General features: G+C 44.7%; 1 protein-coding gene across 1 annotated transcript; it reads left to right on the top strand.

Annotated features, from left to right (window-relative positions):
- Nucleotides 1-34: 34 nt before the first annotated feature.
- Nucleotides 35-21,593, top strand: CCDC191 (coiled-coil domain containing 191). Its single transcript, XM_057364216.1, has 16 exons — nt 35-136; nt 2,664-2,805; nt 5,110-5,238; nt 5,774-5,952; nt 6,472-6,695; nt 7,489-7,645; nt 9,492-9,682; nt 10,422-10,668; nt 11,992-12,443; nt 12,935-13,029; nt 14,634-14,716; nt 15,757-15,858; nt 16,905-17,048; nt 18,097-18,249; nt 18,642-18,796; nt 20,249-21,593. Exons 1-16 carry the CDS (start codon nt 35-37, stop codon nt 20,379-20,381), a joined length of 2,688 nt encoding a protein of 895 aa, XP_057220199.1. The 3' UTR covers nt 20,382-21,593.
- Nucleotides 21,594-26,576: the final 4,983 nt, after the last annotated feature.

Below are 26,576 nucleotides of genomic sequence, written 5' to 3'. Positions count from 1 at the left end.
CAGCGCCGGCGGCGGGCGCCGCCCTTCCGTTGCCATGGCCGAGAGGGGCGGGCGGTGCTCGGCGGTGCCTGGCGCGGCCATGGCCCTCACGGGGCGGCGGCGGCCGGGGCTGCTCCGCGGGCAGCGCCTCCCGCAGGTAACGGGGCGAGGCGGCGGGAGCGCGGCCCGCTCGCCCTCAGTGGCTCGGGGGGCGCCGGGGGAGGGACGTTTCCCTGGGATCCCGCTTCCCTGGGATCTCGCTTCCCTGGGATCCCGCTTCCCTGGGATCCCGGGCGCTTAGCATGGCAGGGTTGTTGCCTCGAAAGGCCAGTTTTTAATAATGACACAGACACGGTTAAAGGGATAAAAAGGGTTTTACCTCGGTATTTGGGATCCCAGGTGCACAACTTGATGGCAGAATGCACACCCGTGTACAGCACGGGTACAAGTTTTATAGGTTTCAGGAATTAGCATATCTATCTAGGATTCCCCAATAAGAAACTTAACAAATGCAGTAATGTCYCYCTATTCTAATGAATCYCCCCCCAGATGRGGCCAGAGCCCAGTTTACACAAGATGTTCTGGACAGAAGGCTTCACCCAAGGCTGAGCTCGGGTTTAAGATAGCACAGGGCACACTGACTCCTTCCTGAGGATGTTTGGTTTCTCTGCACAGCAGAACGCCTAAACTAAGCTGGAATATCAGGCTTCAGGAATGAATTACAAGCATGTGGACTAAGGGGTACAGGCGGATGCATAGGGGGTACAGAAGCGTAAAGGAAAAGCAAAAATCATCAGGTGTTAGGGTCAGGATCAGGGATGAGGCTTCACAGGGCTCTGTGGTTTGCCAAAGGGTGGGAACTCCGCGCTGGAAGCTCGGGTTCAGGGAGAGACAAGGGAGGCTGGGACGCCGTGGGTTTTCTTAGTCCCTGGCGATCAGATAGCTTGAAACAATGGGTCAAGGCGGAATAACTTGAGCAAGTGACATTCAGGGTCAGGTTAGACGGGGCTCTGAGCAACCTGAGCTGGTTGAAAATCACAGAATCGTTWAGGTTGGAAAAGACCTCTGAAATGGTCGAACCCAGCTATTAACTCGGCACCACCACATTCAGTACTAAATCATGTCCACAAGAGTCACATCCACAGGTTGTTTGAACACCTCCAGGGATAGTGACTCGACCCCTTTCCTCGGGAGCCTGTTTCAAGCCTGGCCTCCCTTTCAGTGAAGAGATATTTTCCTCATACCCAATCTAAATATCCCATGACAAAACTTGAAGCTATTCCCCCTTACCCTTGTCACTTAGTACCTGGAAGGAGAGACCAACCCCCACCTGGCTATGACCTCCTTCCAGAGAGTGATAAGGTCCCCCCTGAGCCTCCATTTTTGCWCATGAAACAATCCCAGTTCCCTCAACTGCTCCTCTAAACCCTTCAGCAGCTTTGCACTCCTCTGGATACACACCTCGATGTCTGTCCTGAATTTAGGGACTCAGAAGGGGACACAGGACTCAAGGGGCTCACCAGTGCYGAGTACGGAGGGACARTCACTRCCCTGGTCCTGCTGSCCACACTGTTGCTSATCCAGGAWGCCATTGGCTTTATTGGCCACMTGGGCACACTCCTGGCTCACATTCAGCTGCTGTCAGCCAGCACCCCCAGGTCCTTTTCTGCTGGGCAGCTTTCCAGCCGCTCTTCCCCCAGCCTGTAGGGGCTGCCTGGGGTTGTTGTGATGCAAATGCAGGATCTGGCATTTGACCTTGTTGAAGTTCATGCAGTTGGCCTCAGCCCATCAATCAGCCTGTCCAGACCCTGCTGCAGAGCCTTTCTGCCCTCAAACAGAGCAATACTCCCATCCAACTTAGTGTTATCAAAGATATCCCTGTGCATTCCCATCAGCGGGGAGACTCATCTGGAGGACAAGGTTTCTTCCAGCCCCAGCTCTGAAGAGTAAGGTGTCTTGTTGCTATGCATAAAACTCAACACACAAAACTTGCTGTTGAGCAGTGCTGCAGGTTTTATGGGCAAGTAATACAAGAGATTTATCTTAAAGCTGTCCTGCACCTACAATCACCTGACATCAAAGGAAATGAATTCTAGGGTGAGGTTCTCTTTGKTTTGCTTCCTTGGGTACACCCATGCTCCCACCTTCAGCCTGCTTATTGTGGCAGGTAGGAGTGTGCATCCACTTCCTCAGGCAGAATCTCGGGCCTCTGGCAGCAGCACAGTGGGGAGGAGTTCAGAAATATGGACTGTCTGGGGCATAGGTGTTACTCATGAAAACACAGTGACAGGTCAGGACCATTAACATTTCACAGAGGTGAATATGGGACAGGAAGTCTCTCAGCCTTGCTATGACAAAAAGCTGATATCAAATTTCATAGTTGCTGGTTGCTGGGCACTAGCTCAGCTAGTCTCTATCCAGCCTGCAGGAGATGGGTGTTTCCCTTCTCTCTCTCTGTTTGGCACTAATTCCCAAATGAGTGTTTATTGCTTAATGACTTCTAAGTCCAGTTTATCCAATTGAGAAGTCATAGAAATGCATTCCTGAAGAAATCTATTCCTTATAACAGCCACGCTGTTTTGTGTTACTTTCCCACTCATGTTTTCTCTCTGGAGGAGAAATGTGGATACAGAAAGTGTAAAAATTAATATCCTTAGTAATGTTYTCCGTTCTTTTATTTAAAGAGAGTGGACCAAGCCTCTGAGTATGCTGTTTCTGAAGCTTTTACCCTTCAAAAGTCAAGGTATCCACAGGGGTCTTGGGGTCCTGTGACACGTTTGGCAACTGCAAAATATCTGCAGGATCATCGTGAGGCTCATGAGGAAGGTGAGCTAAAATTCTGCTTGGCACAAGCTGCCTAAAACAAAGTGTTCTTGGTCCAGCTTTGTGGTTCTGATCTGAAAAGGCTCTTGGAAAGCTTGAATTCACAAGAAAGAGTTCCTAGTAAGATGTTTTTCATCTAATGGAGAAAAGCATAAGAAGGATCAATTACTGGAGTTCAAGGTAGATCTTAAATAGCATACCTAAGAGAATGATAAACTGTCTCCTGGAGATACCAGATCAGGACAAGGATAAGAACTGCCCTTGACACACTGTATGGTCAAAACCAAGTTAGTGGGCTATAGGAAACCAGGTGAAACCACCTGCCGTATTTCTGATAGAAGGCTAGATGTGCAAACTGAGTTGCTGTGTAAATTTCAAATATAATTTCACATCTGTCTGTGGTTTTGTTTTGATTCCCATGCAAAATTTTCCTCACTAAATAGCCAACTAAATATTTCTTTTGTAAAGCCTGCAGCCAAAAGTGCTTGCTGCAGTTTGAAAGTAAAGCTGTGATAGCTTTAAAAAACAAAAAGAAGGGAAGTTATCACCCATCAGTGCTAGAAATAGATCTGCAGTGTAAAAGGTTGATAGGAGACAAGATTTTAGAAACTGAGTTAACCATTCTTTTAAGAATCCAAAGTCAGCATTACAGAATGGGACGATGACACATCTTAAGAGCATCCCCTTCAATACATTAAGTCAGCTGTTTCACTTTTAATCATTGAGGGTTTAACTAATAGCATGGAATACACTTACATGCTTACAGTGCACTGTRTGAATGCATTACACAGCACTGTTTTTCCAAACGAGCTGTCTTTGCTTTGGTGAAAAGTTTTGTCTTTTCCTTTGGGAAGGTTGCTTGCTTTCCTCATGTTTCTTTATTATTTTTCTTTGCCCTTCTCTGCTAAGATTTTCTTTTTTACAGCTACTAGTCCCTCAGGATTGTTCCTAGCTCAGCTGAAATTMTTCTACCTGCAATCCATTATTAGAATACTTTATGGTATTAACTACACTGTTTAAAGAAAGGTATCGATAAGTGCCAGAATGCATTTACACCAGTTATGASAAGATCACAAATCCCAGTCAAAAATGTAATCCTTCTCCAAGTGACAGGTTGTTTTCTGCACTTCTTTCTGTTATCAGATACAATTCTCTGTTTCTGATCTGTCCAGAGAGATTATGAAAGAGAATAAGTGATTTGAAGGGCCACAAATATTGGATTTATGCTTTCTTCAAAAGATGCACCATTTTTAAAGACAGTTTGAGAAAGGTTTTRTTGCCTTAGAAATACCAGGGAGCAYCTTCACTTTGTGTTAGGAGCAGATATTTTGAGCAGCTGCTTGCTCCTGTCCACTGACTGTGTCCTTTACAGGTAATGACTCACACTACAGTAGCTGCAGAGATCTTGGCTTTTTGTCCATCCTCACCACATGGATGGCTGAGGATGGCTCCACTTCTCGTRGGGCAGCTCCTGATGCCTTGCATTTTACAGCCCTGTGTCCTGCTTCAGAAGCAGCTTGGCCACCCATGCAGTAAGGCCAGCTGGTTTGTTGAGGCACCAGACACACGAGCTGACCTTGCTTTTGAGAAGGAACCCTGAAAAGGGAATTTTTTTCATTTTTCCACAGAAGAATGGAGATGCAAACCATCCATTGATGGACTTCATACCCAGTTGTTCATTAGACATTTGAACTCACTGAGGAGTACTATATCTGTCATGGGTGCATGCCTGTAGTTGCAGTTTTAACCCTGAGTACAGGTAGTCCCAGGTGAAGTTTGCCACCTGACAGATTTATAATTAGACTCACCAGTTCTTCCTGTGGTACTTGCAAAGGGTTAACCTGTACCCATGAAGCAAAAGTTTGTCCAAACAGTCATTCCTTTGAATTTACCATATGACAACCTTGGCTGTACATGTGGAAACCATCTAAGTGCCTGCAAGTGCAGTGGTAAAGCATAGGAAAGCTATCTCTCATACMTCATGTGAATTCCATCTTCTTGATAAATGCTGTAAAATAATCRCAGGTGATCTAAATGCATGCAGAATCATGGTAGGAAAAATAAGGTGGAGAAGAATTAAATTGTGGTATATGTGACAGGGAACACGTTTGCCACCTCCTMTTCCTGTTCTTTTGTAGATCAAAAAGATGAGAATAGAACTATTAGCTTTATTCCATTTTCTGTTGCAGATTACCTTTCAGTTCATTCCCAGCCAGTGATATAATTATCCCAGAGTATTGCTAGTTTACATGTACCCATCTGTTTTTTTTACACAAGTGAAATCATCAGTCTCTTTCTTCATGATAGCCCAAGAGCTGCTCAGTTACTGGATAAAGTCCAAACTGCAACTGGAGCTGAGTGATGGAGAAGAGGAAGTTGACTCTCTCTTTCGGGAAGAGCCTTCTGCAGCCCCTCCGAAGCATGAGAACTTTGATGGTGAGAGCACTGCAAAGCTGGTCCTGACATCCTCTCTGGGGCTGTGCTGGAGAAGGTCAAGTCTCATGGTTTGTTACACTGAGAGGTAACAGTTGTTTTGAGGCCAGGACAGTGGACTCAGTAGAAAGAAGATTAAATGTGATCATTTTTGTCCCCCAGCTCTTACAGYATCTTGCTGTAGGGCTGTATAAATGCACCTCATAAACATTCAATGCCTCAGTTTGTAAAAGAGGATGTTTTTTTCTTTATGAACAGGTATTTTTGAGGCCTGTCAAGTTTATACAGCCGTTTGAGATGCTCAGAGGCAAGACAGTAAAAAATGGATGAAACATTGTTATTGCTCTAGCGTGTTCAATGGGAGACTTGATTAAGACTCTGGGGATAAATGGAGTGCACTCAGTGTGTCTGCGTTCATCAGAAATGCATTCACAGTCGGAGGAAGTGATCCCTTTAATTACATTAGGCTTTGTGATCTGAGACAGAAGGGTTTATTCATTTCAGACTAGCCTGAGATAATCTAAATTTCTCATTTCAGACTTGTGCAGYTATCTGGAATGTGAAATGGAAAGTTCTTCTGTCCAGAAATACCTACAGCATCTTTTGCAGAGTGATGTTGTGAACCGTGGGATAGCAAAACAACTTAGACTTGAAGAGATCAAGGAAAAAAAGAAATGTACAGATCCACGAATAATCATGGAGCTCAGACACAAGCAGGTGGGCAGGCAAGGCAGCTCAGTTAAAAGGAATAAGATGGAGGATTATAGGATTAGAGTAAATGCTCAGTGATACTTYGCCAGTATTCTCTCACAGCCTGCAATAATCTCTGACTTGGAAGCAACTACCCGAAGATGCTCTTTCCCAGTTCAGCTGAAACATTACTGCATTTCCATATGCACATTAGCCATTCAGCAATAGCTTGCACAGTCAGCTTTTACTAAARCTGTTCAGGTTTCCCTCCTTTTTTTGAAGATTGACAGGAAAAGCTGCCACAGCAGTCAGTTCTGAGTTTGCTCCCGTTAAGGAATATTGGTTTAATTTCACTCTCTCACATGGAGTGTTTTGCTAGTCAAGAGCAGAATCTCTCCAGTCAGTGCCAGCTATGGATAGGGTTTCTTGCTGAATTGATGGATTGCTGAAAGGTGGATTGTGACCCACTCTGGCAGTGTACAGTGARCTTCAAATTCTTCAGCCTTTGATGTTTGCCTTGACTTTTGCTGATTTCCTCCTTCCCAGGTGAAAGAAAACAGAATGAGACATCAGAAGGCTTTAGAGCTTCAGAGACAAGAAGAGTCCCTGAAGAAAGCAATTCTCTCTGCGGCCAGGCTCCGAGCACAGGAGGAGGATAGAAAGAAGGCCCTGCAGGCTAAAAAGGAGGAGGAGGAGATCCAGAGGGAAATGGTGAAGCTGCGAAAGGACATGAGTGAGAAGAAGCATGCCATGGCAAAGGTTTGGAGAATGTAAGAAAGGGGCGGGGCGTGGAGAGATACAAAAACCACTTACCGGTCCATTTTTTAAATGTAAGACCAGTGCTGATCACAAAAAAAAAAGCTATTATTGTGTCTGAACTCTCCCAAAACATTTTAGTCCTTTGTTACCAACATCAGTGGCAGAGTTTTTAATGAGTGGGAGGGTGGGCTAAGAGTAGTGTTAYCCTCACCTCAGCCATTACAGTATGTGCACTGAATCACAAAGTAGGAGTGTGCTTGCACCACTGTGCATTCTCTCCATCAGCTCTCTTGCTGCATCCAGCCTTGTGAGCATCTAATACCACATGAAAGCCAATACACAAAAAAAAAAACCAAAAAAACCCCATAGTCTGTGTTGAAAATCCAGCACTTGCAATACTTTGCTTTTTAGGAAAGGATAAAGAGCATTCTTGGCTGAGAATTCTGCAGAGACATAATTTTTTTCTTTTGCCAACCTTGGATTGTCACAGAGATGTCACTTCTAGGGGCACCATTTATTTACTTAGGCAGCCCTGAGATCCTAAATACTCTCATACAAGTGCTTTAATGAAATATTTAGTGAAATTGTTTACTACTTTCTTCTGGCTTCTATATTTAGAAAATGCTCCGGACTGTTTAATCTCTGGGACCCCAAACCATTACAGAGGCGGTTTTTAAGAAGGGCAAGTTAAAATAATCAGCAACTGTCTAAGCTGTAGAGGTGGTTCTCTTAGAATTGGCCAAAAAGAGAAGGTATGAGATTATATATCATTATCTTAGATCTGTGTGTTTGTTCACTTTTCAGGGAGGGGAAGAGACAAGAAAAAAATGAGAAGCTGTCAGTGCAGGAGGTRTCTGTTACTGTGTCACCATCCCTAGTTCTGAAGAGTGAAGAACAAGGAGAGGAGAAACAGAGAAAGACTCAGGAGCTGCTGCGCAGGATTCACACCAGTGAGCAGAGAGTGAGTATCATCACCTTTTTTATTTGAGACTCAGCTACCTGCCCTTGGCTACCATTTGCAAAACTGAAGTAAAAAGTCCTGGTCATGCAGAAGTTTTTACTTTTTCCAAGACTTCCTGATACCAGGAAAGTAGGAGAGCAAGGGCAAAAAGTATCTTGTAAGACTGGGAGCAAGAAATCCTGAGGTGCCARCCCCACTGGGCCTGTGCCTCACATGTACTCAGTGGGACATTTCACTTAGAATTGTGGAAAAGATGTGTCTCTCAAGACAGATGAGAACATAAAGACTTCTGCAATCAAGAAATAAGGAGATGTACAGAGGAGGCAGTGGAGTGAGGTTTGTTTTCCCTTAAGAAAGGAAGTAAAAGGGGAAAGTGGCAGAAAAAAAGCGTGAGAAGCCCTAATTGTGTGTGGRGGAAGGCATTTTAAAGATTGCCTTGCAGACCCTAGTTCAGGAACAAGGAAGGAGAAATGCTGCAACCTGGGATGAATTTTGAGCTGTGTCTCTGAGAGTTAATGCATGCCAGCACATCCACAGTAACAGGTTCCACAAGGATCCCCTTCCACTGGGTACAATAGGATATTCTGTGTTACTGCAACAGCTCTTTTGAGATAAATAAATGTCAATAATTCCTAATAGGAACCTCTTTGTTTTACCTTTTTTTTATTCTGGTACTATGGTCTGGGTTAAACACGTATCAAATACTTGCAACTAAAGAATGATCTTTCAGTACTGCATGATTTTATATGTGCAGTTTCAGGAAAAGGAATAAATTTCCTGAGTGCAGGTATGAATGCYATCTATCACATAATTTTTTTAATTAATAGAGCAGTCATCATCGTTGATGTCTATATATCTACAGTTAGGGTTTTTTCAGCAGAAGAATCCCACAGCTTTTGTGGTAATTCTCCTCACAGCTCAATCCATCTGCTGGATATGAGCTTGGCTGCTGTTTAGCAGTACACAACCTCTCTCCAGCACTGTCTAAGCTGTGAAGATATGCCTGAATGAAACTACAGAACAATTCAGGACTGGTGTACTGTAAGAAGCCACAGCTTGGCTGAGCTAAGCAATAGTGACACTTTGATTACTTTCCTAAAGCAGAAAGAAATAGCTAATGCATTGACGTTTTGTAAGTCTCCATTTGAAGATTTCAGTGAGAGAGGAACGCAATTAACACAAGACACTCTGACAAAAGGGAAACAGCAGAGTCCTGTGAGTTGACCCGACCCACATGGAGGATCAAAATGATCAGTATCTGCAGTGACAGGGCTAGAATTACGGGCTAGATTAGATAGCAAATTGCTGCTCTGTACAATGTAAATTACTCCCAAAGGCAGCGAGCATAATTACACAATAGGGGAAAGGTTTGGCTTCCTACTGGAACAAGAATAAGCTGAAACCGTGTCATAAATTCACTCTAGAAGTGTCTTGATTTTTGTCTAAGTTAAAAAAAATTAAAAAGCAGCACTTCTTCACAGATAYGTGCTTACCTGTAGCATCTTAGACATTTCTAGATTTGAAAATATTTTTCCTGTCTCTAGAAATTCTATGTTCYTCACCCATTTCATGCCTTTACACTTAGTGAACTAAGGGCATTTCACTCCAAAGCATAGAGCCCCATGATAWGAAGTCTCTTTCTAGACACTTTCTGCTTTTTCTAGAAGATCTGCACACATGCTCTGCATTACTTTTTTTTTTTTAAACCCCAAGGTAATTGTTGAAAATTAGGATTCTAAAAAGAATCTCGAAAAGGAAAGTCAGAATAGGCAAAGGGTGGAGAGGATCTGTATTTTTGTGACAGGCTGTRTCTTGCTCATTGGTTTTCTAAAACTCTCCCATGCAGTGCTTGCAACGACATTTCTCTGCTTGGCTGAAAGTCATTTTGGAGCAAAGAATTAAAATGGGAAAAGCCAGAGCCCTTGCTGACTGGAGATGTCAACTAAAGGCCCTGCGAGCTTGGAGAAACTATACCTGGGCCCAGAAAGTAGAGCAGGAGACACAGCAATGGGAATTTCATCTCCAAGATCAAAACAGGTAGTGACCCTCTACTATGGAATTCCTCCTACYGCAGCCCTACTTGGGCAGAGCAGTGATCAGGGACTGTGAAAGGAGCTTGTCAGTTATCCAGCAGGAGGRAAACAGCAGCTTTTTGAGAAAATTGCTACACTGCCTGCAGTCTGCCAGAGGCGTTAGGGCACAGATGAAAAGGAAGATAGATATAAACAAGAGCTTTAGCACTTTCCAACAAGCCTGTATCTCAGTCTCTCTGTAGGTATTTTTCCTAGAAATCTCACCCTGGCTTGCTCTGGACTCCAGAGAATAKGAGTTGCCAAATTTATTCCTGATTAATGTATTTGCTGTTTCAGTGGAAGCATAGCAGAGATGGTTTTGGCCAGTGCCTTTCAGTAAGGAGGCTGTTGGATGAATTCCCTATCATCCAGAGGAAATACTGCTCTTGCAGGTGTCTGGCAGACTGCAGTAGTGACACACTGTCACTTYSCCATGTGCAGCTGGCCAGGGAACAYGATACCTCTTTTGCAAATATCCTGCATCCCAGAGATGACACARGAAATTGCAAAATGTGAACTAGGGAAACTGAATTCAGAATAGAAGGCATCCTTTCTGCCCTCCCACTCCTTAGAAGAGCTCTGTACAGCTTCAGAAGGCCTTCAGAATTAATCAACGAAAAGGCTCAGGAAATGATGGGACGATGTGGCTTCGTGCCTTGGCAGAAGCCTCACTCCTGCCATAACACAAATGTTTTCTCATTCAGGAAAACCCAACTGGCTGTGGAGCATGACCAGCGACGGCTCCTGCGCTGCTGCTTTCTGGCCTGGCAGCACTGGAGCCGAGCRGAGACGGAAAAGCGAGAGCTGCAGATCAAGAGGGAGCAGACAAAGAGAAAGATGGAACAGCTGCTGGAGGCTGTGTTACTGGGGAAAGGTGGGGACAGGCCACCGGAGGTTAACAAGCCTGGGACAGCAAAACTAAACCATCATCAAGATTTACAGCAAGACAAGGTAAATCCTTGCCACGTAGTTTCACCTGTTGGCATCTCAGTACTCTTAGAAAATACTTACTTTATGTAGTCTGAAATAAAGAGTACACTGTSMCAGAGGAAAGCTTCTTTYCCAGGGTGASCCCCAAATACCTGCTGCAACTGTTYAGGAGAGAATTCAAAAAMTCAGAGGCAAATGTGAAGGACAATGGATGAGTTYTAAAAATAATCTCTAGCGTTGCCAAAGAACAACCCTTCATGTACTCAGAGTCGCAGTGAGCGTCCCACCCCCAGATCACTTTTACTGAGAGATTAGTTACATCTTTGATGSCAGCTTAGACTTAAAAAGAATAACTTGACTGCATGACAAGAGATATTTTTCATGCCAGTGCAGCTCTCCAGCTTTTAAGAATGGGGGAAAAAAAAAGGCTGTCACTGGCTGTTTCAGGATAATGCRCATCACAAAGAAGTAAGAGAGGAGAATTGGAGGTTGCTTCCTTAAATTGTAATTTATCAGGTTGGATCCTKAGCTTCCTTTGTGTCTATAAAACCTGTACCACAGCAGTATCCTGATGTCAGTACTAGAGCTCACACACACATATTACAGGTCAAGCTTTCTGTTTGCTTAAGTGGAAGCAAAAGTTGATTTCTTTCAGTGCTTATACTATCCTAGTAGGTCCATGTTTTTCTTCCGCTGCACTGGTAGARTTTGTGCTGGAGGAATGGGACTAAATTTAGGCTTTGACCTAGGAATCAGAAAGCAGACATTGTAACTGATGCCTCTTCAGAAAATAACCATGTGTCAGAAAAGGTGCAGCCTCATTCCCCGCTGTTCACCTGTTTCATGGTAACATATATCAAAGCTGCAAAAGAGGCACGAGGAAGCAGCACCTTGTAGGCTTCCATCTAAAAGGGGACCGTTCAGCAGATCAGCTGTGTAGATCACTTCAAGAACTGTTTTTAATTTTATTCTCCATCTGAGCTCTGAGGGGACAACACAGTCCAAAAGGGAATGTGCTAATCCCGGAGAAATGAGCTGTCTGTCCTAAGATGTGCTCCCTAACAAAATAGTCAGGATGTATTCCTGCCAGAGCTCTTCCTGATCAGGATTTTGTCCTCCTGGTGAAATGCCACTCAGCTCCTTAAGAGTTCTTTCCCACAGCCTCCCATTTTRTGCCTAATGGGGCCCCTCTGGCCTGACTGGATAAAGATTGCATACTGAGATTACCCTACTTCTCAGGCATCTCACTAGATTTGCATTAAAAAAACACTATGCAGGAAGGCCACAAGAGTGCTTAGATTTAACCAATGCCAAATTTTCCTCATTTCTTTTTCTTTTCCCTAGCCAACTGAAACTTGCCTCATACAGAAAGAGCCTGATCAGACCAGAGACCAGTCTTGTGGGGATGTYCACACATCTCATTTCTGCAGAAACCCTAAAGTTGCCTGGGAGATTACCATAAAACCTGCAGCCCTGAGTGCCCAGGACCAGGCTGTGCAYAGGAATCAAATAGCCACTGTCCTGCAGCAGTTTCAGGCACCTGGACCAAAGACATCTCCTGCTTATGGTAGCTGTTTTGAGCACCGTCACGCCTTCCAGCAGCGTGTGATTGAGGAGCAGAGGCAGCAGCTTCAGAAACAGCAAGAGCTGATCCTTAAACTGCAGGAAAATCAGAAGCTGAGCAGAGATAAAGAAGAGGCAGCACAAGCTACAACTCTAACCCAGACGTTTAACAATTCTGTTTCTCAAGCCAGGGAGGAAAAACAATCCAGATGCAAAAATACAACCCCTTTGAGGTACATGCCCTCAATAAAGCAGTGTCAGTTAGTCATTGTGTCTCATTCCCACTCAAATTGAGCCAGAATTTGCCAGGCACGTTTCAGTCGTGCTGGTGCTATCTGCTGTTCCTCTCACCTGTGAATTAGCCTCAAGGCAAGTATCAGACTGGCCRCAGTTCTCTCTTCTCCCTTTTTGCAGTGGCTTGATACCAGGTGATCCACACAGGATCCACTTAGAAACAGCCACACCAGTGTCACCTATAGTAGCAGAAGGCATCTATTTAGTCATGAAAAAAAAAGAGCATCATCCTCCATATTTCAGACCATGCTGCAGCCCTGGAACTCGGTTTCTTTGCAAGGATGCATCAGTCCCATTTCAAGCAGAAGAAAGGTGCATCAGGGATAATGGAGCACAATGGAGAACAGAAACTACAAGGCCATAGGTGGTAGGTGTGAGACACAGTTTGACCACATTCACTGAAGACTTTCCTTACTCTTTTCTTTCACAGCCTGCCTGATTCTCATGGACCAGAAAACACACGGGCAGCAGTGCCAGGCAAAAGACCCTCCAGCCAGCTGACCACACCTCATCCCATACTGAAAGGTATTGTTCTGGWTAGCAAAGACCATTTCAGACCACTTTCCTCAACAGCTTGTCTGGAAATGTYTCTCTTTGCCTTAGCTTTGCTGGTTGATGATCTTACACAAGTAAAATTCCACACTCTCTCTCTCAACCTGACCAGTGCTGTGAGAGGGTGAGCAGTTTTCCTGCCCGAGTCAGGCATCTGTAAAACTGGGACACTGCAAACCCCTCGTGTCCACACTTAGTACACTGTTGTGGCAGTTACTCCTAACACCTCTGGTTGTCTCTGCTTTGACAAGACTCAGAGAGAGAAGCTGTATAGGGTTTTTTGCCATTAGTCTCATTCCCTTCATCATGCATCCAAGTAATCCTTAAACTAGCCAGACATTTTCATCCAACTTTGACAGAGGTGTTGAGATTTCAAAGGAAATTAAGTGCCTAGCCAAAGTTTTGTGAAACAACAGTAGCCAGGCTGGGGAAGGAGCTCCAGATCCCTGCCTTTTGTGAGATMTCTCCCCTTCTCTGGCCACACTGGAACAGTACATCCACAATAAACATGCAATACAGCCTTTTCATCAGTGAATTAGGAACAAGTTCTGTTATATCCCATAGTCAAGTTCTTCTCAATCAATGCAGGTAGTGACAGTCTGCATGAATGGTTGTCTGGAATTAAATGATTGTGATGTTTCAATAGTTTTGGGATCACCAGACCTTTTTGACTGTGAGTTGAACATTAATAGTTGCCTGTCACTACCTGTGTTCAGCTTCAATACTGCCTAGTTCAAGCCCTGAACTAGTTCCCAAGCAGAGCCTAGGAATTTACCCTGATTTCCCTAAACGCTGTATACCTTAGAGACAGCAAGCATATTTGGCAGAGCATTCAAGTGCTTGTGTTTAAAGATCCCCAGAAAATTCAGTGAAGAAGTTATCACTGGATGGTTTTCCCTTGACAGAGAATCCTGGGATAGCTGGGAAGAGAAAAGAATCAGAGGAAACCTACTGTGTTCAAAACACTTCAATGCTTCCCAGTTATTGATTGCTCCAGCTTGTGCTTTGTTTGCAATTGCAGAAGATGCAAGCACAGGTTCCCARCTCCTCTGCATGTTGTGTGTGTAACACCTTTGCTGATGGCCAGCAAGATCACTGCATTGCAATTTATCTTCCAAAACCAGCATTAAGCAGTAGTTTGTTACTAGTGGGACCAAGTACCTGTATGTCATTGTGACAATGAGGTTGTCTGTCATAAAATGGCTTTTAAATAAGCAGTTAGAGCTTACTGGAGACCTCAGAGCAATTGCTGCTAAATTGTGTGCCCAGAGCCTCAGGAAAGGCAGGGACAAACCCTCTGAACACAGCTTCTTTCATAACTGAGCCTGTGGCTGTGGCTGTCAAGTAAGGAGGGTGGAGTGAATGTAATTGTCATGGTCCTGATTCATCTCAAAAACCTTTACAGGTGCCTTGTTCATGACACTGCTGGCCAAAAGAGGCCACACAAAGGAAGTCCCTCTGTGTTGGTATTGGCAGGGCAGTGGGGGCCTGGCACAGAGTGATGCATCCATGTTYACCAAACTTCTGCCTTTACACCACAGCTCATTTCCACTAAGCCTTATGTCCTGATTCTGTAGGGATGGAAGAGAGAGCCATTCACCGGGCAGAACAGAAGAGGAAACTAGAAGAAGCCAAACAAMGAAAAGCAGAGGAAAAATTGGTAAGGGAAGCTGAAAATGATATAAAGTGTCTTTGACATCATTCCAGTAAAAAGAAACACTTGATTTAACCCCAGARTCAGGGACCAAGAAAAGGCCCTTTATCCAAAGCAGGAGTTTTTATGACTTGTGGGAAAGCAAATGTCTATCACATACCAAAAGTGGTTACTGCTGCATTTGCAGCAGCAGCCCTGCTATGTATCATAGGCAGACACTTCATCTTGCAGTTGCAGTTCTAGAAGCAGCCTCCCTTACCACCCTCCAACACCTTTTTCACACCTACCCGATGACTGTAGCTTGTCTTTGCCRAGAAGGGTGGAAATGCACATAGACATTCACTTGATGGGACCTGGCAGTGGTGAGGTTCCCCTCCGTACCTTTCCCCTCTGGTCATGTGCAGCTTGAGTACATGCAGTCTCGCTTGGTAAAAATCTGCATCTTTCTARCAAATCTCTGCKGAAGAGGGARGATACTGACAATGTTTGTAKAGTTAATCCACAAATTCTGTGATACACAACCAACAGAGGCACCTTCTTCACTTCAGATATTAAACTGTTACTGAGAACATTGCTAGTAAGTTGCATTAGGATTAGAAAGTATGATCTTCAGTGTTTGGGGAATGAAATGTTTGGGTACCTAATGCTGCTTTGTATGTAGAAATGAAACTTGAGAGCAGAGCCYAGGAATTCAGATTTCAGTAATCAAGTTCTCAATAAATGACTTGGTGTATGGTTTACATTTTTTTAGAGGAAGAGTGGACAAATACTGTAACTTAGGGCTAAGAAAGATAAACATTTACATACATAGRAAAATAGATAGATATAGATATGTATATAAATAGTATAAAGGACAGTCTCTCMTTCCTGTCCCTTCCACAGTTCACTGTTGAGCAGAGATCATGTCTGGTATGTGACAARGTCTGCTTCCTTCTGAAGTTTCAGGTGCTGATCAGTACTAGAGGAATACTAGGAAAGTTTAAAGATGTGTGTTCATGGAAAGGGTCACACGAATGAAATTAAATTTCRCCTATCTCCATTTCAAGGCCCAGATGAAGGCTGAAGAGGAAGCACTACAGAGGAAGGAGGCTGAGGAAAAGGAAGCACAGCGGGAAAAACGCCGGGAGGAGAGAAGGCAGCAGAAGCTGGTGACCAAATCCCTTACCTGTTTCTTCCCCTTTAGCAGGGATAGGGAAGAGGAGCCATTACTCACTGRTACTCAGTCAGCAGCCAAAATAATGTGAACTGAAGGTCTTCACTGGTAGAGCAGAGTTCCACAGCACAGCACCCACAATGCAGACTCATTGCCTTTGTGGCAATGTTACGGGAAAGGCTGTGTCCCAAACATGCCATGAGGTATATTCTGTCTGTYCCCTCAGCAGGACTAGAGGTCCCAGCTGCTGGACATTCTCTGCTGAGATACAGCTACATAAGCCCCCAACAATGGCAGCCTGTTCAGTCTGCTCTCAGACTCCTTCCACTCTCGTCACCCCTCCAATGTACACAGCGATACTGGTCACAAACACATGATTCCAAAGTAAGCAAACCTGACAGTTATAGCAAGGGCAGCTTTCYACCTGAAGAATAGAAGCATCCTCTTCTTGGAGCTAACCTAGGARTAGCTGCACTTCATTATTGTTACTTGGAAATGAGCTGTCCTAATAACCCAAATAGCACATTTGAAATCCTACAGGAATTCAATCTACAACTGTTCTACTTGAGTGTTTTAGAGTGTTTGACCTTCATACCTGAATAGCAGTCAAAAGTAATATTATACAGTTATGTAATACCCACATCCCTCCCCTATTCTTTAGGCTAGATTAAGTGTTAGGGTCCATGCATAAACTCAGAATAGTTTTTGGGCACATTTTGGACATSAAAGGAGGTTCCTGCTGTATCAGCACTTGTGGTAGCCACAGATGGCATGTCTGCTAGTAACACCAAACTGCAGTGCTGAGGCACAGCCCAAGGGAATCTTCAGGAATACCATCATCTCCCAGGAAATTTTTCAAAACAGTTTGCTTTAGAACACAGGTTCTATTGTGTGGGGCCATGTCTGGTCTGCAGTGCTAAAGATGATGCAGATCCCTGTTTCTTGTCAGGTCAGAACCTCCAGCTCCAATATGATAATCTATTCTCATTGCTTAACATCCTCTTCATCCTGAGGGAATTAATAATGCTTTTTGTATTGCAGAAAGAACTGGAGAAGCAGASGAGGCTGGAGAAAGAGCAGCAGCTCCTGAAAAAGGCTAGAGATCACTATGAGAAGGTCCTTCTCAGAAAGCTGGGAATAGTACCATGGAAAAGGCTGAGGCAGCAAGCCAAAGAAAACCTGGTGGTAAGTGCTGAGGGTAAAGGAAATGACTGGTGCCATAGGAGGAAGGGAGAAAGAATAGATGCAGCAYTTAGCAGTAGCCTTAACAGGCTTTTAGTCCAGGTAGAGATGGAAAAGCAAAAATTCTCCTTGCATACCCTGCACTATATGAGTTCTTTAAATCAGCCCATCTGACAATAATCATGAAAAGCCATTAAAAACCCGCAGGGATGGCATCCTCATTTATAGCTGATTAAACAGGATTAAACAAAAAAAAATCAAAGTTATATGACATGTGCCTGCCAGTTCTCTTACTCCACAGCAAAGCTAATCAGTCAGATACCGCCAAGCAACTTGAGCTGCAGGAKTTAACCCCAGCCTATCATCAGGGCTTTCCCTCTCTCCAGAGATACTGGTACAGAGTTGGCCATTGCTAATGGCAGGACAGTATAGGTGATAATCCAACAATCTATTCTGTCCTGGCCCTATCCTCAGTGCAGAACAGCAAGTGGCAGCTTCCGAGACCTTGATGCAGGAATATTGCTAATGAAACATTTCCACACGTGACTGAGTTGGCATCCCTTATCACAGGGAGACTGATAACACTCAGCCATATCCTGAAGATCTAGCCAGAGCCCAGGGCTAAGTTGGAAAGCTTCCATTTAAATCACTGGAACTGCAGCTACTCACAGCACTTCACCAAATGCACACAGGCCTCCAGCTGGGAAGAAGTAGACAAATACAAGCTGTTCCGTATGTCCACCCTGCTGGTCAGCATTATGGACATGGTTGGACTAAGCTGTTACAGTCCATACCTCTGCCCCATTCACAGKCAGTTAAACTGAGCTTCTCAYTCAAAMTGYAGCAGTGGCCTAGTAGAGAGACTGGTCTTGTTCCTTCTGCCAACCCCTCTTTGTGGGATCCCGTAATTTATTCCAGCTGTCAGAAATCTGGATTTGGGGGGCCCCAAAAAGCTGAGAGGATTTTCTAGTGCACCCAGTTTTCTGTGGCTTTATACTTAGGTAGTCACCAGTTCACGTAAACAGCTGCTGTCTCTTCTGTCTTCATTCAGGTGGCACAAAGGCACCACAACTTGGGCCTGCAGAGGAAATGCCTGATGATTTGGCTGCAGAACGCCCAGCAGAGTCTCAGGGAGAAGATRTCTCAGGCTGAGGACCTCTATTCCCATATTTTACTGAGATGGGGCTTCAGGAACTGGCTAAAGGTTGGCCTGCACCACAGTGGAGAAATGATACCAAAAGAGCTGGTTGCTGCCATGCTTTCCCCTCACCACCGTGCCAATTCAGTCACCTGTAGCACAACCTCTGTAGAGTTATGCTATCCCCATTYCACCAACATTATTCTCTTCTTCAGAGACCTTCTCTCAGCTCYTCACTCTCCATCACTCTCTTCCACACAGAACTTTCTCCTACACACTCTTCCTCCATTGTCCACTCTCTCACCCTGCTCCCTGCTGATTTTGCTCCACTCCTGTGCCCACTACCCTTCACTGCCACAGTCTCAGCACTGCTCTGTTTCTATTTATTAGGCCAGAGGTTGAAAGAAAAAAAAAAAAAAGCCATTCTTACCTATTTGTTTGTTTGTCCTCCTCCCCAGTACATGGATTATCTCTCCACTCAGGAGGAGAGAGCAAGTACCGTTCACACAGTCTGCCTCATAAGGAAGTACTTCTGGGTATGGTGTAATCATGTCATGGAGGAAAAAAGGGCTTTAGAGGAAAAGCTGAAAGTTGCTACTGAACACAGTAACAAGTAAGTATATGTCCTTACAATCAGTTCTTTTTACTTCAGTTTAATATACCATGTTGATTGTTGTAGGGACTACTTTTGACAGGTCAGCTGCTCCCCAGGAACACATGAAACAGGTTCTATACTGCTGATGTTTTGCTTCTATGGTTTATGCTAAGGTTTAGCATCAGCAGAGGTTTATGCTAAGTTTATGCTATGCACCCTTCACAGGACTTCTAAATCTAAAAAAAAAAAAATACAGTCAAAGCCTAAGTAAGGATAAGTAGCTGAAACTTTCTAAGCTGATTAACAGATCTGGTCATGCAGCTTCTGCTAAAAGCTGCCTTAGGAAAATCTTTAAGTATAGAAAGCCAAATGATTGTGTAGGAATTACATAGTACTTTTTTGTCCACAGCAGATGATTTAGTTCACAAATCCAAATTTCATCAACTAGAAATCCTACTTAAGGAGTCTTTACATTTATGCCATCACCAGCCTGACTTGGCAGCAAAAACTAGAGAAGTCAGTTCTACCAGTCATAACTGGAGCTGGACACACCCAGTCCACTCCTTGTCCCATAAAATGCATTCTATCAGGAAGAAAAAAACTACTGGGAAAGTTCAGCAGAAAACAGAAGTATGTTCACCTGCCTTACCATGGAAGCACTGTAGCTGCATGTAGTCATGAATAGGCTGTGCCTGCACATAGCTACTATGGGATCTGCACACCCTGGAGGAAGAATTAAATGAAATTCACCTCTTATGGGGTAGAGCAAACCTGTTCTAGCTTGCTGTGTCAGTAAGGTCTGAATGGTACACAATTTAACAAGCCAGCAAAGTGGAGGAACCAGGGAAAAATCAGACCCAGGAAGAGACTGGATTCATTCTAATATGACCTCCTATTAGAAGCGTAATCACCTGTCATTCCTCATTATCTCTTCCCCCACTGGCGAAAGGCAGTTCTGACCTTGCAATAACAAACCCTTTAGACAGGCCTGTTGTTCCCTATTGCCCATAGGGGAACCCGGGAGGACACATCTGTGATGGGATTAAAAGCAGGTAAAAATTGGCACCCAGCTGCCTTCACTCCCAAGGGGTTGGTCTGGACCAAATGAGCCTGCATTTTTCCTAAGGAAACTTCTTGCAGAAGCCCTGTTTATTTTTCAGAAAACATCTTTCATCTTTAGAGTGCTAAGCAAACACCAGCTAATGAATCCTGTCAAAGAGAAGAGCAAAGTTCTTGGTGGAGAGGAATAGAAAAGGGCAGTATGTTATTTTTCCCCAGCATGATTGACATATCAGTGGAATGGTCTGCATGTAGATTCTTAACATGGGATAGCCCTGACTAATAGCAGAAAGGACAGATCCTCAAGATTTGAATTTCCCCCTCAAATAGAAGTTCTCTTTTGATTGCCTGTTRTGTTATGTACACATTTGCACATTGTCACTTTGTCCTTGTATCCCTGATTTCTTCAAGGAGACTTACACTGAACGCATTCAAGGCATGGAGACAGTACCCGTTACTGATGAAAAAGGAAAGGGAAAGAGAAGAAAGAAGAAACCAGCTACGCAGGAGAGTTGCTGAAATTCTCCCCAACTTCCAAACATGACAGAAGAGTCAAATGAGACAGGAAGGAGACAACAAGAGCAGTTCTGTTCAGTGCTATCTCCCTGCTGACTGAAACAAGTCCAAGGGGAAGGCCAACTGAGGGCAGAGGGTCTTACAGCCAGAGGGAATTCCCTGTTAGTTGCTGTTGCTSTAAACAAAGCATAGGTATAAGCTTACCCAACAGTTTCACTTTGCACTTCATAGGGTCATTCCCCTCAAGGTCCTTAWTGGGGGAGACCCCACAAGTTCTCTGTAGGGGTGTCTTGGCTGGTGGCTATGAAGCCCAGATAACCAAAGCCTAGCAYGGGGTGTGTTTGGGGCCAAGGCCATTTCCACATGCAGAGCTGCAGCACTGACATGAATCCTCCTCTGTCCAAGGAAACACAGATCTGAACTGTATCTTTTTTCCCTAAACAGTAACCTGGTGCTTTTCTGTTGGCAGTACTCTGTAGGGTGACAGCTTGTCCAGCCGGCAGACAGACGTGACTGTCAGGTGACCCCTAACCACTGCTGTGAACTTGGCCACCCAGAGCAGTTTCTAGCTAACTGCCAGGGAAGTTTGGATGGGAGGAGGAGAGGGAAGGGCTGTTTATGCAAACCATATTTGTTAATGATCCATCCACATCATAGCATTGCATATGAGCAATCTAAAACCTGGGTTCTTTTGCAAGGGACTGCCTCTCTTGCAGCACTGGCCAGCTCACAAACACAGTGCTTTGATTTTGGTATCACACAGTGATCCCAAGTTTATGAGCCTCAATTGTCTTGTCATTTMAACACTTCCCAAGTTGTTTAATATTTCAGGGTGTATTGTGCAAGCCTGTCTGGGCTACTTCACTTGATCCAGCACTTCAAAGGAAAAAAGACAGAACTCCAAGAAAAAGGGAGATTGTAGCTTTTAAGCTAAAGCTGACATGATTAAAATGGAAGTTTTATACCACTGTTTAACCTTAACCTGCAGCATAATGCAGACAGGGTAATGCCACTAAGGTACAGTATGTCTTAACAACAACATAAGGCAAGAAACTGGAATCACTTCCCTCTCACAGCCAGATAGGCAAAGCTCTCCAAAAGCATTTGGCAGTACAGGAAGTACTTGAGTAACACTGGGAAGGCAACAGTTGACTGTTATCTTGTAACAGATCATTTGTAAAACCCATATATGTACTGAAAGTTCCCAATAAATGCAAATGTGAAAAGAAAACAACTGAGCTATTGGTGCAGATTATGTCAGAAGGCAATTAAATGGCACTGGACAGAAGGTCAGGGCCAGGGACCTACACCAGCACCGAGTACTGGAGACAAAACGGCATAGGACAGCGTCGTTGCCCAAGCACAGCAGCACRCTCCAGAGCTTTAGCATCAGGAATTTGTCCATGCAGACATGGGGATGTGGTCATGCTGTAAGCAGGCTGTTGGTGCAGTCAGAAGACAGCTGCYGCTCCTGGGTACCTCCCACAGCCATCCTCTGCAACAGCCGAACATTCCCCRTCTCCCAAGGGCGGTGCAGCCCTGACCAGCAGCAGGTCAGACGAGCGCGTTCCCCAAGCGCAAGGAGCTGAAGGTGCCTGTGTGGAGTGTGGGCGAGCTCAGACCATCTGGCTGCATTAAGAGGCAGATTGTGAGAGGAAGCACAAGCTGGGAGAGGCTGGATAACTCGTGTTGCRGGGAAGAGGGGGCATTGCAGAAGGGGAGCGTTTTTTGCAGAGGACTGAGCCAAACAGGGAGGGAGGAGCAGAGCTGGGGCTGAGCTCCTGTAGAAACASCCCAGTGCAGGCAGCAGCCACACTTGRTGCTAAGAGAAATCCACTTGCTTTYAGTACATTCTTCCCYCTTGAAAGCCTTGCCATGTAGTGCCCAATGAKCTCCTGGAACTCCTGAATTAGCCCTTATACTCCCATGTTTCTGCTGGACTTTYCCCCCCTACTGGGGCTTGACAACAAACACAGCAAGGAAAGTCTCCTGCTCACCCTCCACCCGAATTCACAGCGTAAGGAGAATAGTGACCCAGAGGACAAAAGGTGAGGACACATCCTTCCTCATCAAGTGAGAAGGCAGCATTCCAACCAGCCAGAGATAGGATATGCAGCTGTACAGGGAGGAAGAGGAGTTTGAAGCAGTAGAGTGGATGTGCCCACATGCAGCTTTGAACTGGCCCTAGTAACACTGAGCATGTGCTGAATCTACAGCTTGCACAGCTAAAAAGGTGCTCCAAATCAATGGCTACACAAAGGTGTATCCAGTCTACTAAACTGCAGATTCTTTCCCCAGSAATGCACATTTTGTCCTCAAGGCCCACAGCTCCCACTCATCTCAGTGCCCACTCAGCATCTACAAAAATAATGCTACTTATATGGAGCACAGTTCACTCCAAAGAACTTGAAGTACAGTCAACACTTTGGAAACTGTCCTTTGCCTCCAGTACTCTCTCCTTCCAGGGTTTCCTTCTACTCCTAGTAGCTTTGGAAGATTCTCCTGGTAAAATGCTCTTTGGTTGGATAGCTCTAGTAGCAGGAAGCCAAAATAAGATCCAGAAGCTGTGCTTTGACAGCCCTTGCTACAGCCAGTGCAAGCATGGAGCTGAARCCTCAGCTAGATCCAGCTGAGGGAGAGGGAAGATGATCAGGGACCAGGCACATTCATACTGAACATGGTCTCAGTCAAAAGGGAAAGGAGAATCCCCTTGGCATCCATATTGATCCACACTTGGCTGAAACAAGGCTGTGCCAGATGATGCACAGGATACCCCTAAAATCCCTGGCACAATGTTAGTAGTGTTTTGCAAATTGAGGCTCCCACRGGAGGGTGACATGTGAGAGAGCTTGTCAGACCAAGGAAAAACAGCTTCAGCCTGCAGCTGTGCCAGARCATTCCTCCTGCTCCAACACTTGGTTAGATGCAGATGTCAATGCCTTAATGCTGGTCATCAGCCCACACACTCACAGCTCAGGCACACTCCTGCCTGTCAGCTCCTTCCTTTTCTTAGCAARAGAGGGAGGTGGCTGCACAGCCAGGCTTTCGTTTTCCTGTACAGGGATGGGGGAAGGACTTTCACTGCAGTACAGCAGCAAATACAGAACCTTGAARTGATTGCTAAATCCCCATCCTCTACCAACACCTGTCCTCCAGAGTTCTTAAACAGTTTCCCAAAAACCTTAACCACAAAAATATCATCTTCTCATTGAATCTGTACAGCAGCCACTTTGAAGTACCCCAGACCCTGCACAAACTGGATGTGAAAGARTGCCTGAAGTATTAAACAATTTCCCTTTCCCCTAGGCAAGGAGGGGCCATAGGTAGCCAGGGAGGGGTCCAGAGACCACTGCAGTGTGATCCTCACTCACATCTTTGCAGATCTGTTATCCATTATGGGTACCTGCCCCAGCAGTGCACCTTGGCATTCCCAGCACTGGAGCTGCCACTCCAGACATGGCTCTGGCTCTGCAGGGACAACACAGCAAGCCACAACAGGAGAAAAAAATAAAAGCTGGGGACAGTCAGAAGTTTCTTGTGTCCCCATCAACACTGGAACTAACAAAGCTGGTCATGCTTGGGYGGTGAAGTCTGACATCTTTCTGCAAACACCAGTCTCATCCAACTAAAGCCCTGGTGGAAGGTCCTTGTTGTTAGCAGTGCAAAGTTAGCTTCAAACAGAAACTGAACAGCAGACAGAAGTGCCACCCAGGCAAATCAAAGCAGAGCTCTGGAACARTCAAAGGCACCTGTGATTCTACTCGTTAAAAGTCATCTTGCCTTTTAGCATCTGTCCCAAGACACCAACAGAATCAAAGGCTACAACTCTTCCTACTATCTACATGGAGAATATCCATGTCTTTTCCAAATATGGCTTAGAAAAAAGTTTAAAGTAAGAGATTGTTCCTTTTGGGGGTTTTGGGTGTATTATGTGGGCAGGTGTCAGTGGGAAAGCAAGACCCTGGGCAAATAGGCTGGGAACCTGCTCAGATACTGATAATGGATTGATAGGATGAAAGATCCCYATTCAAGCTCCTACCATGGGAGAATATCCCTAGTTTCTAGGATGCTGAGAACTGCCAGAACTGCCAGCAGGTCTCTGTTTCATCTCAACACCAACAAACGTAAAGGTCAGCTTTTGCAGAACTGGAAGAACATTTGTTTCCCAACTTTTGCTAAGCCTGTGACTTCCTTATTCCCAAATCCAGCTCACAGCTGAATAGCCATGAGATGGTGGCAGTTTTTGGTCATTTGGCTCACCTGCACGTATTGGCATAAATCAACAGCCCACTCTGCAGATCATTTCAGTAATTCATTTTTATTTATTTGATACCCATTTGAAAACACTGACTATGATGCAAAATGGACACAAACATACACACATCAGTCCCTTCAAAAAAGCTCACAAATGTTTCACAAAGTTTTTTCCTAAAGCTCAGGTTAAAAAAACCAGAAACCAAACAAACCCCTCTTTCCAAGGTAGACAGTCATTCGGAGCCCATCACTCTTCACACTATYATTAGAGGAATTTCATGAAGACAAAATCTTGGGAGGCTGAATTCCCACATTTCAGAAAGAACCTCACCTGTCTGCAGAAAGATTTTTGCTGCATGAACATCCTGGTAGTGGCAAAAAAAAAAAATCACAGGTAACTGTAGAATTTTTCACTGAAARGAATACAGGAAAACACATCCATAATCACACACACTTCCTGCCCTAATGAGGCAATATACATTCATATAGAAGGAAAAAACCAAGCACATTATTAAGACATTAGGCAGTGAGGCAGTATCCATTTTATCTTCAGAAGAAATTTTACAGCAAATGGTTTCATTAAGACACTTGAAAGCAACCTACTTTGAAGGGAAAAAAAAGCACCATCATAGCATGAAGGCTGAAATGTGATTAGGAGTCACRAGCAGCACCAGCTCAGGCTCACCAGTGACTTTTGTCATTTGAGGACAAGTTAAATGGAGAAACAGTCCATGTGGAGACCTGTGACTCGCCTACAAAAAGAGCACAATGCAGGAGGACACAGTTGAAAAGTGCCAAGCCACCGCTCACAGGGTGTATCTAATGGTGCACTGTTCCAACTACAGACACCAAACAGTGGGGTGTTGGCATTTGGACACAGAGCATGTAACACCACAACAGCAGCAACACCAGGACCATGGCCCCCTAAGAGCTGCCTGGTCTGCAGAAGGCTATGCTATTGGTGAAACAACAAATGCCTCTTAAAAGGTTATGGGTAAAGCAAGATAAACTAACTTTCAAGCCTGGGTGGAAAAACATCAGGGCTGGCTATTACCAAAATCCTTCCCTGCTCTTGATCAGCTTTGGATCCTCTCCTCATACAAAGGGAAAACTTTTCAAGAGCCACCAGTGTACTGTTTTCTGCACTGCCAGGCACACAGGTTTACAGGTGACACACTGGTCCTTGCCTCAAGGGCACACACAACCCACAAGTCAGCTGCCAAATGCAAGCAGCTCCAACCCCCAGGCAGCATATATATAGGCAGCTCCTAACACAGGGAGCCCAGGAACTGACTCTTGATGCTTAGATTTTAACATTTTTCTACCAGCGTGGTCAGTACTAAGTTCAGCAGGAAATTACTCAGAAAACAAACGGTTCCTGAGCGTACCAGATCACAACAGTCTGCCCTTGCAATAACTGCAAAGGCAGCATTACCCTCCAAGGGTATCCTGCGAATTCTCAGGGATGTTAAAAGGAGTTTCCAAGTACTCATCTGAAGGGATTGAGAAACTCTTCCGCCCATTTAGATGCCTTTCAAATATCCTATTACTTTATGTTCCTCATATCCCAAGGCATTCACAAAGCAAATCCTTTCAGGAAGAAGAGGTAAACAAATCCCATGCCGTTAAAGAAACAGTCACCATTGCYATGCAGATTACAGCCACCTGAACCTCCTATTTACTGAGGCATCAACACTGCATTTTCCTCCTAGAAAAATCCTATTCTTGCAACCGTTTACTGTCCTGAATAGCTTCAGTTCCCTCTGGAGCCAGYTCAAAAAATTAATTTACTTTAGCACTTCGCCCCCACTATGCTGGAGCATGTTTGACCAAGGTATGGAATGGTTACATTRGTCTCAGGTCCTTTGTTCCTAATCTGCACTCCAAATTCCACTCTGCCTGGGAGAACAGCCCTGAGAGAGTCTCAGTGTAAGCAGTTGAAATGAAACTTCCCCATCACTGAGAACTC

Source organism: Malurus melanocephalus, unplaced genomic scaffold (assembly GCF_030028575.1).
Source record: "Malurus melanocephalus ecotype Western Australia unplaced genomic scaffold, MMel_1.1 scaffold_36, whole genome shotgun sequence".
Classification (NCBI taxonomy): Eukaryota; Metazoa; Chordata; class Aves; order Passeriformes; family Maluridae; genus Malurus; species Malurus melanocephalus.
Note: the sequence above shows the minus strand (reverse complement) of the source record. Positions and strands in the feature narration are given on the sequence as shown.